This window comes from Gallus gallus, chromosome 9, assembly GCF_016699485.2.
Source record: "Gallus gallus isolate bGalGal1 chromosome 9, bGalGal1.mat.broiler.GRCg7b, whole genome shotgun sequence".
In the NCBI taxonomy this organism is placed as follows: domain Eukaryota; kingdom Metazoa; phylum Chordata; class Aves; order Galliformes; family Phasianidae; genus Gallus; species Gallus gallus.
The window spans coordinates 13097631-13110026 of record NC_052540.1 but is presented as its reverse complement, the minus strand read 5'-3'; the positions used below and the strand labels follow the sequence as shown (position 1 = coordinate 13110026).

Below are 12396 nucleotides of genomic sequence, written 5' to 3'. Positions count from 1 at the left end.
AATCCTCAGTTTGGATCCTGGAAGCATTCTGTGCTGAATTCTGGAAAACAAAACAATGATAATGACTCATGCTGGGCCTGTGGGTGGCTCATCACAAAATTAGTAGCAGCTTCCATGCTCCCAGCTGAGACTGGCTTTGCCGGGTTGTTTTCACAGATCTCCAGGACTGCAATTTAGCACATGCAAATGGGCCCAGCAGCCAATCGCAGCCACAATACTAGAAAGGCATAAACATGCCATTTAGAAAAATGCTGTACCATACAAAACATGATTACCTCCTTCCATGCCATTTCGGGCTAAGCGAAGAAATGCTATTTTTATTATTAAATGTTGCACATCTCTTTTCCTTTAGGGGGAAGAATCTATTTAAAGGCCTTTAAGCAAACATCTATCCATACAACTGAAAGCTTTGTGTACTACCATCACATAACCAATCTCTTCTTGCTTTCAAAGCTTGCTGAACTGTTGATGATATCTGTACCACCTGGCTTTACAACGTCTACAACTAGTATCAGTTTGAACAACAAAAAAAGGAGTAGTTTACTTTTAGGAATCAGCAGAAAGAGCTGTGGGAAGAGAAATAAACTGGTTTGGAAATGACATCTAGTAAATGAGTAGATCATTCTCACAAATAACATAATGGGATCTTAGTTTCTTTTATGGACAGGGCTTTTCAGCTGGGAACTGATGGCTGTGAACACCTCCAGAAGGGCCTAAGGCAAATGGACAAGTCTATCAGCAGTGATCTCAAATTAAGATAGGAAAAACAGGAGGAACTTTAGGGATGCCAAATGTTAGAGAAGGCTGAAAGCCAGTTGTCTAAAACAGTGATTCTGTTAAGCACATGATCATCTTAAAATGGGATTAGGTGCCTGTGTAGATGTGCACTTAAACAGTTCGCTGAACTGAGACCTACGTCCGGAAAAACTCCTGGGTCATTGAGTGCATGTTACCTAATGATCTTTACACAGCTCTTAAGCTGAAAGTATTTGCTCTAGGAGTCATTAGCTTTAAGTATCAGCTTGTGAACCTGGATTCTTCTGTCATTTTCAAACTGGAAAAACAATAACACAGAAGACAGCATTTTATGTATGCTGTCATTCTGGAAAACCAATAGAGGAACAGGAAAAATCTTTCACAAAATTCTTAATTAACATTTCTCACCCAAACACAGAGTTTACAATGTGTCACAATTGCTCGTAGTGTTTAAACTCAGACAAATTCTCTCTCTTTCCTTGGTTTGGTACGGGAGGAGGAGGGAATTAACGTCACTCCTTTGCAAAACCCTGTCCAGACAAGAAGTGCCATAATTGAGCCAACTTTTATTTCAGAGAATTGTTTCTTGCCCTGATTAAGATGAAGCCTATTTTGCCTATATTCGCTGAAAGAAAAGCATTTCACAAATACGATTCAATATTGGCGGTGCCACGGTAGTACCCGGAGAAGTTTCAGGATTCAGAAGGCTGGGTGAAGATCTGGCCGTTCCAGACCCCTGCTCTGTATGCCCAGACAACCAGCTGACAGCTATGCACTGACCAAACCACCTAATGCCCAGGAAGTCCCCAGCCACGTGTCTGCTTTTAAAGATTTCTGAAAAATTTTATTGCTAAATGAACCATAAAACCCTACATGAAACTGAAGACTTTCCTTCTTATAATGACATAGATCTGCATGTGAACACTTCAAAAAAGTTTTACATGTCAGCTTTAAGATCACTGTAATCTGTACCTCTGAACTTCTGCGTGACAGGGGTCAGACAATTGCAGCAAATAAAAACTTTGTGAAGACCATCATTTCTAGCTCAGACTGATCAGAGACACAGGAGCACTATGGGCTTCCAGGAGAGATACTTAAGTGTATGTCTACATGAGAAGGTTACTTCAGAATGAAGGAAAGCGTAGATGTAAAATGCTATAGCTATTCTTGAATAATGCCCAAGAGGAGTGCTCCTATTACAAAATAAAAAAGAATTTTCAGTTTTGCTTAATTCATTTCCCAGGTGAATTAAACTAAATCAGACAAAGGTTTTCTTTCAGCCAGCGTATGAGTGTCAACAATAGGAATTATTGTGGAACAGCACATGTACTTAATTTCCACTGGTCAGCAAATGTTAGTTTGCCAAGGACACGTAACAGGAAGAAGGAGCCTGAGCAAAATGGTTGCAGGGAACTGACACATTTCAAGCAGTGGCAGAGAGTAGCAGGTAAGGGAGCTGGTGTGGGAATGGAAAGATGCTGATGATCCCCCTAGTGCAACATCATCACTTCTCTGCCTTGTGACCAGCTCCCACCTCCAGCTCAGTGACAGTAAGTCACCTTCTGCCTCCCACCAGCAATGCACATGTACATCATGCTCCCAGCTGCCACTCAGCAAGCAGACCTAAGTTCTGCTATTGGTAGTGCATACACAGACTTATTATTTCTACCCATTTGAAGCTGACAGCAAAGTGTATCTCTACGCTGTATCCTGATGTCTACTTGAATAAATAACAGTGGGAAAACTTCCAGATCTAGTGAAGTACACATGGGTGCACAGATCACTGTGTAAGGCAAACAAGGAATCCCAATCAAAACAATGCACGTCTGATAATCTTGAATACACAACTGTATATCTTATGTATGTAATTCCATTTGCATCTGCAAGTGCAGGCACATTATTACAGTGCCCCAGATAGTCTCAGAACAAATGCAACAATGTGTATGTACAGTAACAGACAGGCTAATAGCAGAGTCAGTCTGTCCCTGCCTACCTAGACAGAATGCTCATCGTTACTGCCCCAAATATCAGGCTTAGTGTTGTGATGCTTGGAGAAACATAAAGACCTGCTGTGCCAGACATCATTTTAATCTGCCATAAAGCCAGCATCAATCAGCATATTTCCAGGAGCGCCTCCAAATTTTACCAGTGTGAGAGTCCCAGTGAAGGCAGTTTCAGAATTTACTTTCAATATGCCCTTAATTTCTATTGAGAATCTATTGATTTTCAGGATAGGGGCTTAAACTTTGATCCAAATGTCTGAGAATAGATCAGTCTCTGGACTCAACCAGGCCTCTACTACCAAAAATAAATAAATAAATAAAAATTAAAAACATTTAAAAAGCTGAAAATGCGTTGCTGCTGAATGTTTTCATTCCAGTTGATAAGATGATGTGAGAAATACCTGCGGATTTAGCAACAGACAGGAGGGTCTACACAGCAGACAAGGGCTGAATAAGCATGAGACAGAACCACTTGAGTGGCCAAATAAGAATTCCTTACAGAGGAGAACTGAAACATTGGCTGGCAGAAATCTTCACACTGCTACTAACACAGTTAGTACGTGGTCTTTTGCTTCAAGTACCTGCAAGCCAGATAGGTAATCTGAAATGATTTTTCACAATTACATTCACAGTTATATCAGTCACTGCCTGATGTTTATCTTGAAGTTAGCACTGTAGCAATCTACTTCATTATGTTGACTAAGAAGCCAAAAACCTTCATATCCCAAAGCAAACCATGCATCCCAAGGAAAGGGGAAAAAATTATTAGCAGAGGAAATTAACTAAGGATAAAGACTTAACAAAATTAATTATGATCACAAAAGGGAAATGTCTCTGTACATGCAATACAGTCAGTCAGCTTATGACTTCTGAAACTAAGATAACAAGTGAAGTACATGGAAGATGATACAGGATATTACTGTGCTGAAATACTTGAAAATAATACACAATGGATTAAGGAATAAATCTCTTATTTTGTACTACTATGAATTACTTGCACTGTTGTGGCACTGTAGTATTATGCGTTAGTTTCTGTCGGAGTAGGGGACAGTCTAGAGCTCTGAGTCACCACAACACACAAGCATGAATGTGAATTTAAGCATGCGTTTACATCCTTATAACTTTTTTTCATGAAAGACAACCTAGATGGGAGAAGGTTGAAGCACTTGTCCAATCTGATGGGTAACTTGAGTGCACAAATAGTTTGGCATGAACTTCTGACTATCAGCAGCACAACTCTTCACATTAGACTATCAAGGGCACAGAATTAGCTCACAACACTTTATATCCTTGCTGTAGTATATGTTCCCATGGTCATTCTTCTACAATGTATAATCCTTTTGTTGCTTTACTTCTCTGACTAGCATAGTCCTCCTGTTGCCATGCTAAGCACAATGCTACACCAGTTAGAGCTGTTGTAGAAGTATGCACCTATCTCCTGAAGCATGACTACCTTTTAAAGAAGTAGCAAGGAAATCTCTCCTCCAGTGGGCCCAGCCCACAGCGACCCCTTTATCAGGAGCAGCTTTTGTTTATTTTTGTGCACATTTGTTTAAGAATGTAAAGTTCAATCTCTATAGAAAGGGAACAAATGCAGCCAGGAAAAGAAAGCACTTTAGTTCCCTGATTGAAAGTGAAATACCACACCTGGAGTGGTCTGTTGGTGGTCTTGTGGTGGCATAAGGCTAGTACATAGAAAATAAGGCCAGATGGAGATAATGGAAGTCCCATGGACTGCCTCTTCATAGCACAACACTCTGAAATACACAGACCACACAATGCTCAGTATCATTCAAGGCAAGAGTAATGATGAAAGACCACGTATCCATCAAGAAGGTCTTAGGACAGGATCAATCAGAAAAGCCAAACAAACTCCACAGGATAACCATCATGATACTAAACTAGATCTTGGTTTGCTATAGTTATAGGCTAACGCATCCTAATAGCTTAGGCACTACTCCATTTTTTTTTTTTTTTTTTTTACCAGAAGGTTACTGTATAGTTTACTGCCCCAAGTTTACAAATGACACAACACAAATATTCACAAGTAGCACAAAAAAACAAAAAAAAACCTTATATGTCATTCTCCACTTAAGGAGAAAAACACCTGAGACACTTTCAAACACAGCCATGATTTGATCTGTTTTAGTTTGATCAAATCTTCCTTCAAAGTAGGGCAGAAAATACTTTCAAGGGAGCCAAGTTGACCATCTTGCAGATTTCCAACATGTCCCCTATTCCCCTGAGCTAGTTACAGCCAGAACCTGCCCACTCATGGGTTGGTGGAAGAGAAGGGGATACTGACACATAAGCAGGCAGTTCTTGCCATTAAGAAATTTTCCTTAGCTAGGCCTGAAGGGAATCCAGGCTACCTCAGCAACAGAGTTCCCCAAGCAGTCTTTCTCTTCAATGGATAACAGCAAGTATTTACGCAAGAGGCATAGAAAATTCTCTCTTATGAGACTAAGATCTCACATAAGGAAACAACATAAGCATTAAAAAGAAGTACTATAACGACAGCCCTGTAAACAGCCAGTGCCCAAAGATTATAATGGTCAGGAACTGAAAGCCAGTCAAGCTCAAAGCATCAGCTTTAGTGCTACAACGTCCACAAATCTTAAATAATACTAATAACACGAGGTTTCTTTCCATTACCTTTTACTCAGTGTTGTGGAAAGAGAAAGTCAGACTCCTAAAACACATTCAGCACAAAAGAAACTGCAGACATACCACTTAAAGGGCCTCAACAAGATCACCCTAAAACTCAGGCACAGTACCATACCAAATCAAGGCACCCACATGCCTAGTCTCTTCTTCAAATAATCCTTAGCTCAAGGATAAGCCTGTTTCAGCCCTTCACCCCATTGTGCTCCCCAACATGGAGCAGCCTCCAGCAGAACTCTCTCCCCAACAGAATGGGAGCCATGAGACAGGCTGGGAGACTCCCAGCTCCCTCACTAGGAGCAGTAAAGTCAGGGCATTGTCACACAAGAAGACATGTAACACCCTGCAAGAAAATGTTGCAACTACAAACAAATGGGGTATGGGGATCTCTTACAGAAGGCTCAACTCCAAACCTAGAGTTGTGTGGCTATGTGGCACCTTAGGGAAGCCCACCCCTATTCTGAACAGCAACGGGGCCCACAGTTAGGGTGAGGAACCCAGGTGGGGTGGGAGAAACACGTGAGGGCCTTGTGCAAAGAGAGGGCTCCACATAGACAAGGGAGAAGCATGTGGTGGTGTGGGGGCTGCAGGTAGGGTGTGGGACCCCAGATAACAATACAGGGCTGGCATAGGGATTTCGGGTGAAACCTCGGGCTAATGGATGTCCAGGATAAGGACTATGGGTGAGGGACCTGTGTGGGGATGAGGATCCGTGTCTGGGGTATCCCCGCTGGGGTCAGCACCACGGACAGCGCCCGGCCACCTGTGCGCGGCACCAGCCGGGCCGACGGGGAGGAGAAGGAAATGAAAGAGGAGGAGGGGGAGGAAGGCGAGGAAACGGGGCCAGCCCAGCCCGAGCGGCACCCGGGAGGGGAGGCGAGGGCGGCGGGGACAAGGACGCGCGCTCCCCCCACCTGGGCTGTTGCTGGATCTCAGGCGCCTTCCACAGAGACACTGCAGCATATGCGAGCCTTTCTCCAGGAGAAGCCCGAGAATCCTCATGGATTTCACTTTATGGCGCCCTCCCGTTCCTCGGAAAAGGGACCGGCCCCGGAGCGGCCGGCTTTCAGCGGCTGGGCACCGGCCCTTCTCGCCGCCAAACTTCCCGGCCCATCGCCTCGGCCCCGCCGCGCCTCGGGGTAGGGACCCGCCGCCACTTCTCGGGACTTCTCCGCCAGGGGAGGACAGGTTTTGCCGGGAAGGGGGTCGGGCCGGCTGGAAGGACGTCAAGCCCTAGAAACACAAACGGCCGGCTCCCAGCCCTGCCCCCTGCCGGCACAGCCCCCGCCGGGACCCCCCCGCAGCCGGCAGCCTCGGCCGCTGCGCTCCGCCGCCCCCGGGCACCTCCCGCCGCCGCCCCGCACGGCTCCGCCGCGTTCGAGTTGCCCGAGTGCCGCCCGCCGGCAGCGGGACTCGCAGCGCGGAGTGGAGCGCACCACGTGCGGGGGGCTCTGAATATGGCTTTTCCGGGGCTCCCTGCGTGGCACGAACCACGAGACCTGCAACGTGGCTGGGAACAGGACACACCTCTCGTCTTAAGTCACCAGTAGGAGCGTGTGCCTGGAAGCAGGGGTGTGCAAGCGCGCAGTTCACACAATCCTTGTTTACTCTCAGGGATCCTAAAGCGACAGCTTTGCGGTAAGGCCGTGCCACTGAAAAAGTTCATTATATTTTACACAGTTTTAAACCACTGCAGTTACACCATTACAGACTTAACTCCATGCTCAGTTTTTGCACTGCACAAAGTTGGGCTCGCAGTTCACAAGCCGGACAGCTGGGGAAAGGTGCTCCCCCAAGAGCTGTCATAGAATTCTTAAGACCTCTAGGATCACCTAGTCCAACTGTCCACCTATCACCAACAATACCAACTAACTACGTCTTTCAGTGCCACATCTGTACATTCCTTGAACACCTCCAGGGACAGCAGCTCCACCACCTCCATGGACAGCCTGTGCCAGTGCACCACCACTCTTTCTGAGAAGAAATTTTTCCTGATATCCAAGCTGAATCTCCCCTGGTGCAACTTGAGGCCATTCCCTCTCTTCCTTATTGGATATTTATGGAACTTCTCAGTGCAAAAGCCACCTACCCAGGCTGCATAGAGCATGAAACACATCTCAGGAGATACAAAAACCCTCTCAGGTGAACTCTTTCACCTGAGTAGATTGCAATAGTCCACTGAAAGGCAGCTGCCTCTAGGACAAATCCAAACCTTTTACCAGGTAAATTTCAACCTGGATTACCTTGTGCTTACACACAGTTACCTACTCATGCACTGGCTTTCAAAGTCTCTACTTTTGCTTCTCCCATCACCCTGCAAAAGCAGACAGGCTTCCCTGACCAGCTGTTGGGACTGAAGCTTTTCTAGAGGCTGCACTGGGGATGTAACCAGCTTTTGGCCAACATTTAGCATGGATGGGGGAGTTGAGTACAGGCTTCATTGGTAACACTTGGTAGGATGTCCCTCAACTCATAACAAAATGCAAGAGGCACAGCCAGTATGTGGCTGCAGCACTAGGAATCCCACTAGGATGGAAAAATGAAAGCTACGAATTACATGGAAATCAGAGTACTGAGGCACATAAACTGAGCACAGCAAAATAAATGTTGTTCTAATGTGAGAGTCTGTTGAGGATTTGTGGCAAAACCAGTATTTGTGAGAGCACCTGACTCTTCCATGCCCTTGGTAAACACTTCACAGTTTCAGTTTTCCTCCATAATATGAAAAAAGAAATAGTGGAATTGCTGAATGTTTCATGAAATGGAAGCTCTTGTTTTCCAGTCAGCTGTACTCAGTACACTCAAAACAGCACTTAGCCAGAAGCAAAGCCAGTAACACCAAGTTCAGGAGCATTAAAAGGACGCAAAGTAGCATGGATCCCAAAGATTAGTTATTAATAAACTGTTTTGCACAGGACCTGGCAAACTCACCAAGTCACAGAAAGCCTACAGCCATCCTGGGAGATGAGAATGGTTGTGGATCTGGCAGATAGGGAACGGCACAGTGAGAGCTGCAAGATGCCCCCCTTACATTGCAGCCAGTGTATAGCTGTGAATGAGGGGGCTCTGAGTTAGCAATGCCAGTGCTGAAGTGGAGCAGCGGGTACCAGGAGAGAGGTGCACTGATGTCATCTGTGTTAAGTTAGCATAGGAACAGGTAGGCATAACCACTGGGACATGTGAGGACATGTGTATTAGGCAAGATACAGAGGTTTGCAAGAAGAAAAAATTAGAAGTCTGTGAGCTCTGTTCATTAAAATGACAGTTCTTGGGAAAACAAACAAACAAACAAAGAAACACAAATAGAAAAATCCCTACACAGCTACTAACAAAATAATCACCATTTCTCTTTGGTTTCTATCATCGTGATGAGCCAGGCTTCATCAGCGCTGATCTATCAGCACTTCTGCGCATGGCAGGCTTCAATGGGGTCGGTACTTGATTTACAACAGTACAGGAGAGCAGAATCCAAGCAGTAGGAAGAATAAGCAAGTGTTACTTGACATTTCTGAAAGAGGGGCATGAGGACTGCAACAAGCACACATTCTTTCAAATTGAGTGGGCTTAAGTAAGTTTAAACAGCAGAATAGAACAAAAAAATAAAGGCAACTTTTGATTCTTAAGGAACGGTGATGCATGACTCAAGTGTGTACATGCCACAAAACACTCAGTAATATTGTGTGCCCAATTAGGTAAATCTTATTCCAGTAAACAAAGCTTATGGAACTTGGGAAGATAAAGGGATCTGAGATAAATCAAAATATTACTGGATGAGTTAACTCATTTTAATCCAAAACCAAAACAAACCAAAATAAAATTTATTTCTCAGCCAAAGGCCAGCATACATCCAGACAACAGGACATAAATCTTGCCATGGCTCCACTGATGGGCTTACATTATTAAATAATAATGCAAATGACATCTAAAAAGTTGCTGTGAAAATGCTGCAGATAATTAAATTCTGCCCATCAGTCAAACATGGGTGTTAGAAACAACAGTGCAGCAATCACATTTGCTGGAACATAAAGAAAGCTGGGAAAGACTCATTGAGGTCAGAAGACAGTTGCAGGGAACACAGTGTCATGTGTTTCTCTCTTATTAAATTAAAATGCCATTGGCCTTCTGAAGCACAGAACAGAAACGAGAATATGTTTGGGATTATGGAATTTACATTAATACCTTCCACTAAAAAGAGGAATACACTGTGCTCCGATCGGAGAAAAATAAGGTGATTTAGCAGACAAGGCTCTTTGCTAGGTATTAAAATAGCATAATGTGCAGGAGTTTATCAGTTACTAAAACAGAAAAAAAAAAAAGAAAAACAACAACAACAAAATAAAGGTCTACAAAAGCTCACAGAAGAGACTGGTTGGGCAATGCTGTCCCCTTCTATTCATACAAAGGCAGGTGATAATCTTTCAAAGTGCGGGGGTCCATTGTGTTTCTGTTTTCACTACCTGCAGTCCTTTGAACATTATGACTGATAAACAGACAAGCAGCCAGCACATGTTGTTTTCTTTGTGAGCCTTTGCCTTCTTTATATTTCCTGGCCAAGCACGGGCGGATGTGGTAAGAAATGTCCCGTTAGCCCTGACAGCTCTGTTCAAGTTGGCACCGATGCAGCCTTTGGCCCTTGTCCCTCTCTGTAATTCTGCACATCTCCCAGGGAGCACATGAGGCTCATTTCTTGACACTCACTCCATGGATCCATCTGTGATCAGCAATAAAAGACAACCACTCCTTCTCAGCATCTTTCATTGTAGGAGCTGTTTGAGCAAAGTCTGCCCTGGAACAGGCTAAAAAAAATAACATCTCTTTCCAGTGCAAGTGCTTATCCTGTTGTGATCACAGTATTTTTGAGTATTTCTGCTTACTGGTAGTGCAGCAGAGCACTAACAAGGAGGGGTGGCAAGCTCTGCTTCCTGAGAGCCATACTAACCACTCATGGCTCCTACTGCATCCAGCTCCACGAGGTGCAGAGCACACCAGTGGGGAACTGTGGCGCAAAGTTCAGGGGTTTGCTGAAGACCACTCAACAGATTTATGGCTGAGTAAGGAATCATCCATCAGGTCTCATTCTGGTGATTTAGCAAGAGGATTAGCCTCTTCCTCATCAGAATAAAATTGCATGCATTATAAGGTCAAGATAGCAGCTCTTCTGCTTGAAAGTCTGCCTTGGAAGAAGTATATCACACACTTTCTAACAGTAAGTGGAAGAGGAGACAGGAAAAAAGGACAACTTCATTTTTTACATCACATGAGAAAGACCAATTTCTTTGTTGCCATTTTGTGCTCATAAAGCAGTGCTCTCATAGGAACAAATGGAAACAGGAACCACTTCATCCACTCCTGATGGAGGAACACGCTGAAATCTCAGCCTCCTCCTGGCTCTACAGAGGAGGTTCAGAAAAAGAGAAAAAGATGTCCATAGACTTGATCAATTCATAGATTTATCAGACATGCAAAAATTGCACAGTAGTAAGTTCTTAACAGTTGCATCTCCAGAGATTACAAAGAAATTTAATGTTGTATGTAAGGAAGGCTTTGAGTATCAAATGTCTCAAGTCAGAGTTAATGGAAAGTGGCTGTTCAGGATGTTTTTCATCACAGTAATGTTTCCTCGGATGCTGAAACTTTTAAGACTTTGCCAGACATATTTTGGTGCTAGTGCCAGTGCCTTGGAATGGATGCTTTGGAAAACAGTAAGAGCAGGGTAGCCATACATTGCTCTGTCCACCCACCACCGGTGCCCTGCAGCTTTGTGATTCCCTCACCCACAGGATGTCTCACAATGCATTTAAAAATCCTTGATCGATTTCTTCACAGCAAATTTTTATAATAGGCTGTGGAAGCCAGTAATACTGTTAGTTTCCTCCCTGTCTTTTGGCAAGAAGTTCTACAGGTTAATCATGTACCGGGAAAAGCTCTCATTACTTTAAAACTGCTTCTTGGAAGCTCCATTTAATATTCACCTTAGGAGTTATACTGTGAAATGGTAATTTTGTGTTTTCCATGACAGTCATGGCTTTATACGCCTCCGTCATATTTCCTTTCTCAATTGTTTCATTTCTGAAGACACTGAGAATGTCTGATCTGTTTCATTTCTCCCTGGGCAGCAGCCATTCCGCATGCTCCACTGACCTTGTCGCCGTTTCCTGCATCTTTCCTAACTCCATGCCATTTTTTTGAGACAGAATAACTGAGGCTGCACACAGCAGTCAAGGTAGGAGTTCACCAGGGACTCCTAGGATAGAGTAACAATAGCTCCCATTTTCTCTCAGTACCTCTCCCAGTAATTTTAGCTTGTTTCTGTTGAGCTAGCACTTTCAGAGATATGCACAGCATCTCTGAGGCCTTTTACCAAGGAAAAAATAGCCCCAGTAGCACCTCTCCTCATCAATGACCATGAATTAATACTTTTTTTCTATCCATGGGTGCACTCTCCTGCATGGCTCTGTTTATGCTGCTGTTAGCTCACCAGGTGCCCAGTATTAGGAGATCCTTCTACAACTAATTCCTGCCTACTTCTGCTTTCCTTATTCCAAATGATTTTGTTCTGCTCAGCAAATCGTATCTCCTCTCCACTCTTGTTCATCAAGATCATCTAGGACCATGGTGGACCACACAGATCTGTCTCCACTGGTAGTTTCCTCACTTGGGAAACCTGACCCATTTACACTGAGGGAACCCCCAGTAAGGGAAATCCAAGTCCATGACTTCAGATGGATCACCTCTACCCCAATAGGCATGCCAACATATCAGGAAGGCAGGATCCCCTTTAAGAGCCCCACTGTCCTTCCCCAGACAATCAGAGCTGACTGACAGATTTCCACAGAGTGAGAAGCTCTGATTTTTCACAGGCTGATGAATTTCAGTGCAAATCCCCAGACACTGCCACTTTGCCCTTCGCACCTGAGAATGGTAAAAAGCACAGAAAAGGTGCCCTCCTTGCAGGTGCGATTCCTCTGCCAGC

The 12396-nt window shown here is 44.2% G+C and overlaps 1 protein-coding gene across 3 annotated transcripts in view; it reads right to left on the bottom strand.

The window, feature by feature from the left end:
• The window catches only part of FGF12 (fibroblast growth factor 12), a 189397-nt gene that overhangs the window by 112688 nt on the left and 64313 nt on the right, over window positions 1-12396 (bottom strand). The window contains exon 1 of one of the 3 annotated variants that reach the window (XM_015291369.4): window positions 6338-6621. The exons of the other annotated variants lie outside the window; for them this stretch is intronic. Within the exon in view, the coding sequence (XP_015146855.1) occupies window positions 6338-6425 (88 nt within the window). The 5' untranslated portion in view covers window positions 6426-6621. Of the gene's footprint in view, window positions 1-6337; window positions 6622-12396 lie in introns of those variants that run through there. 3 annotated transcript variants of the gene reach the window in all.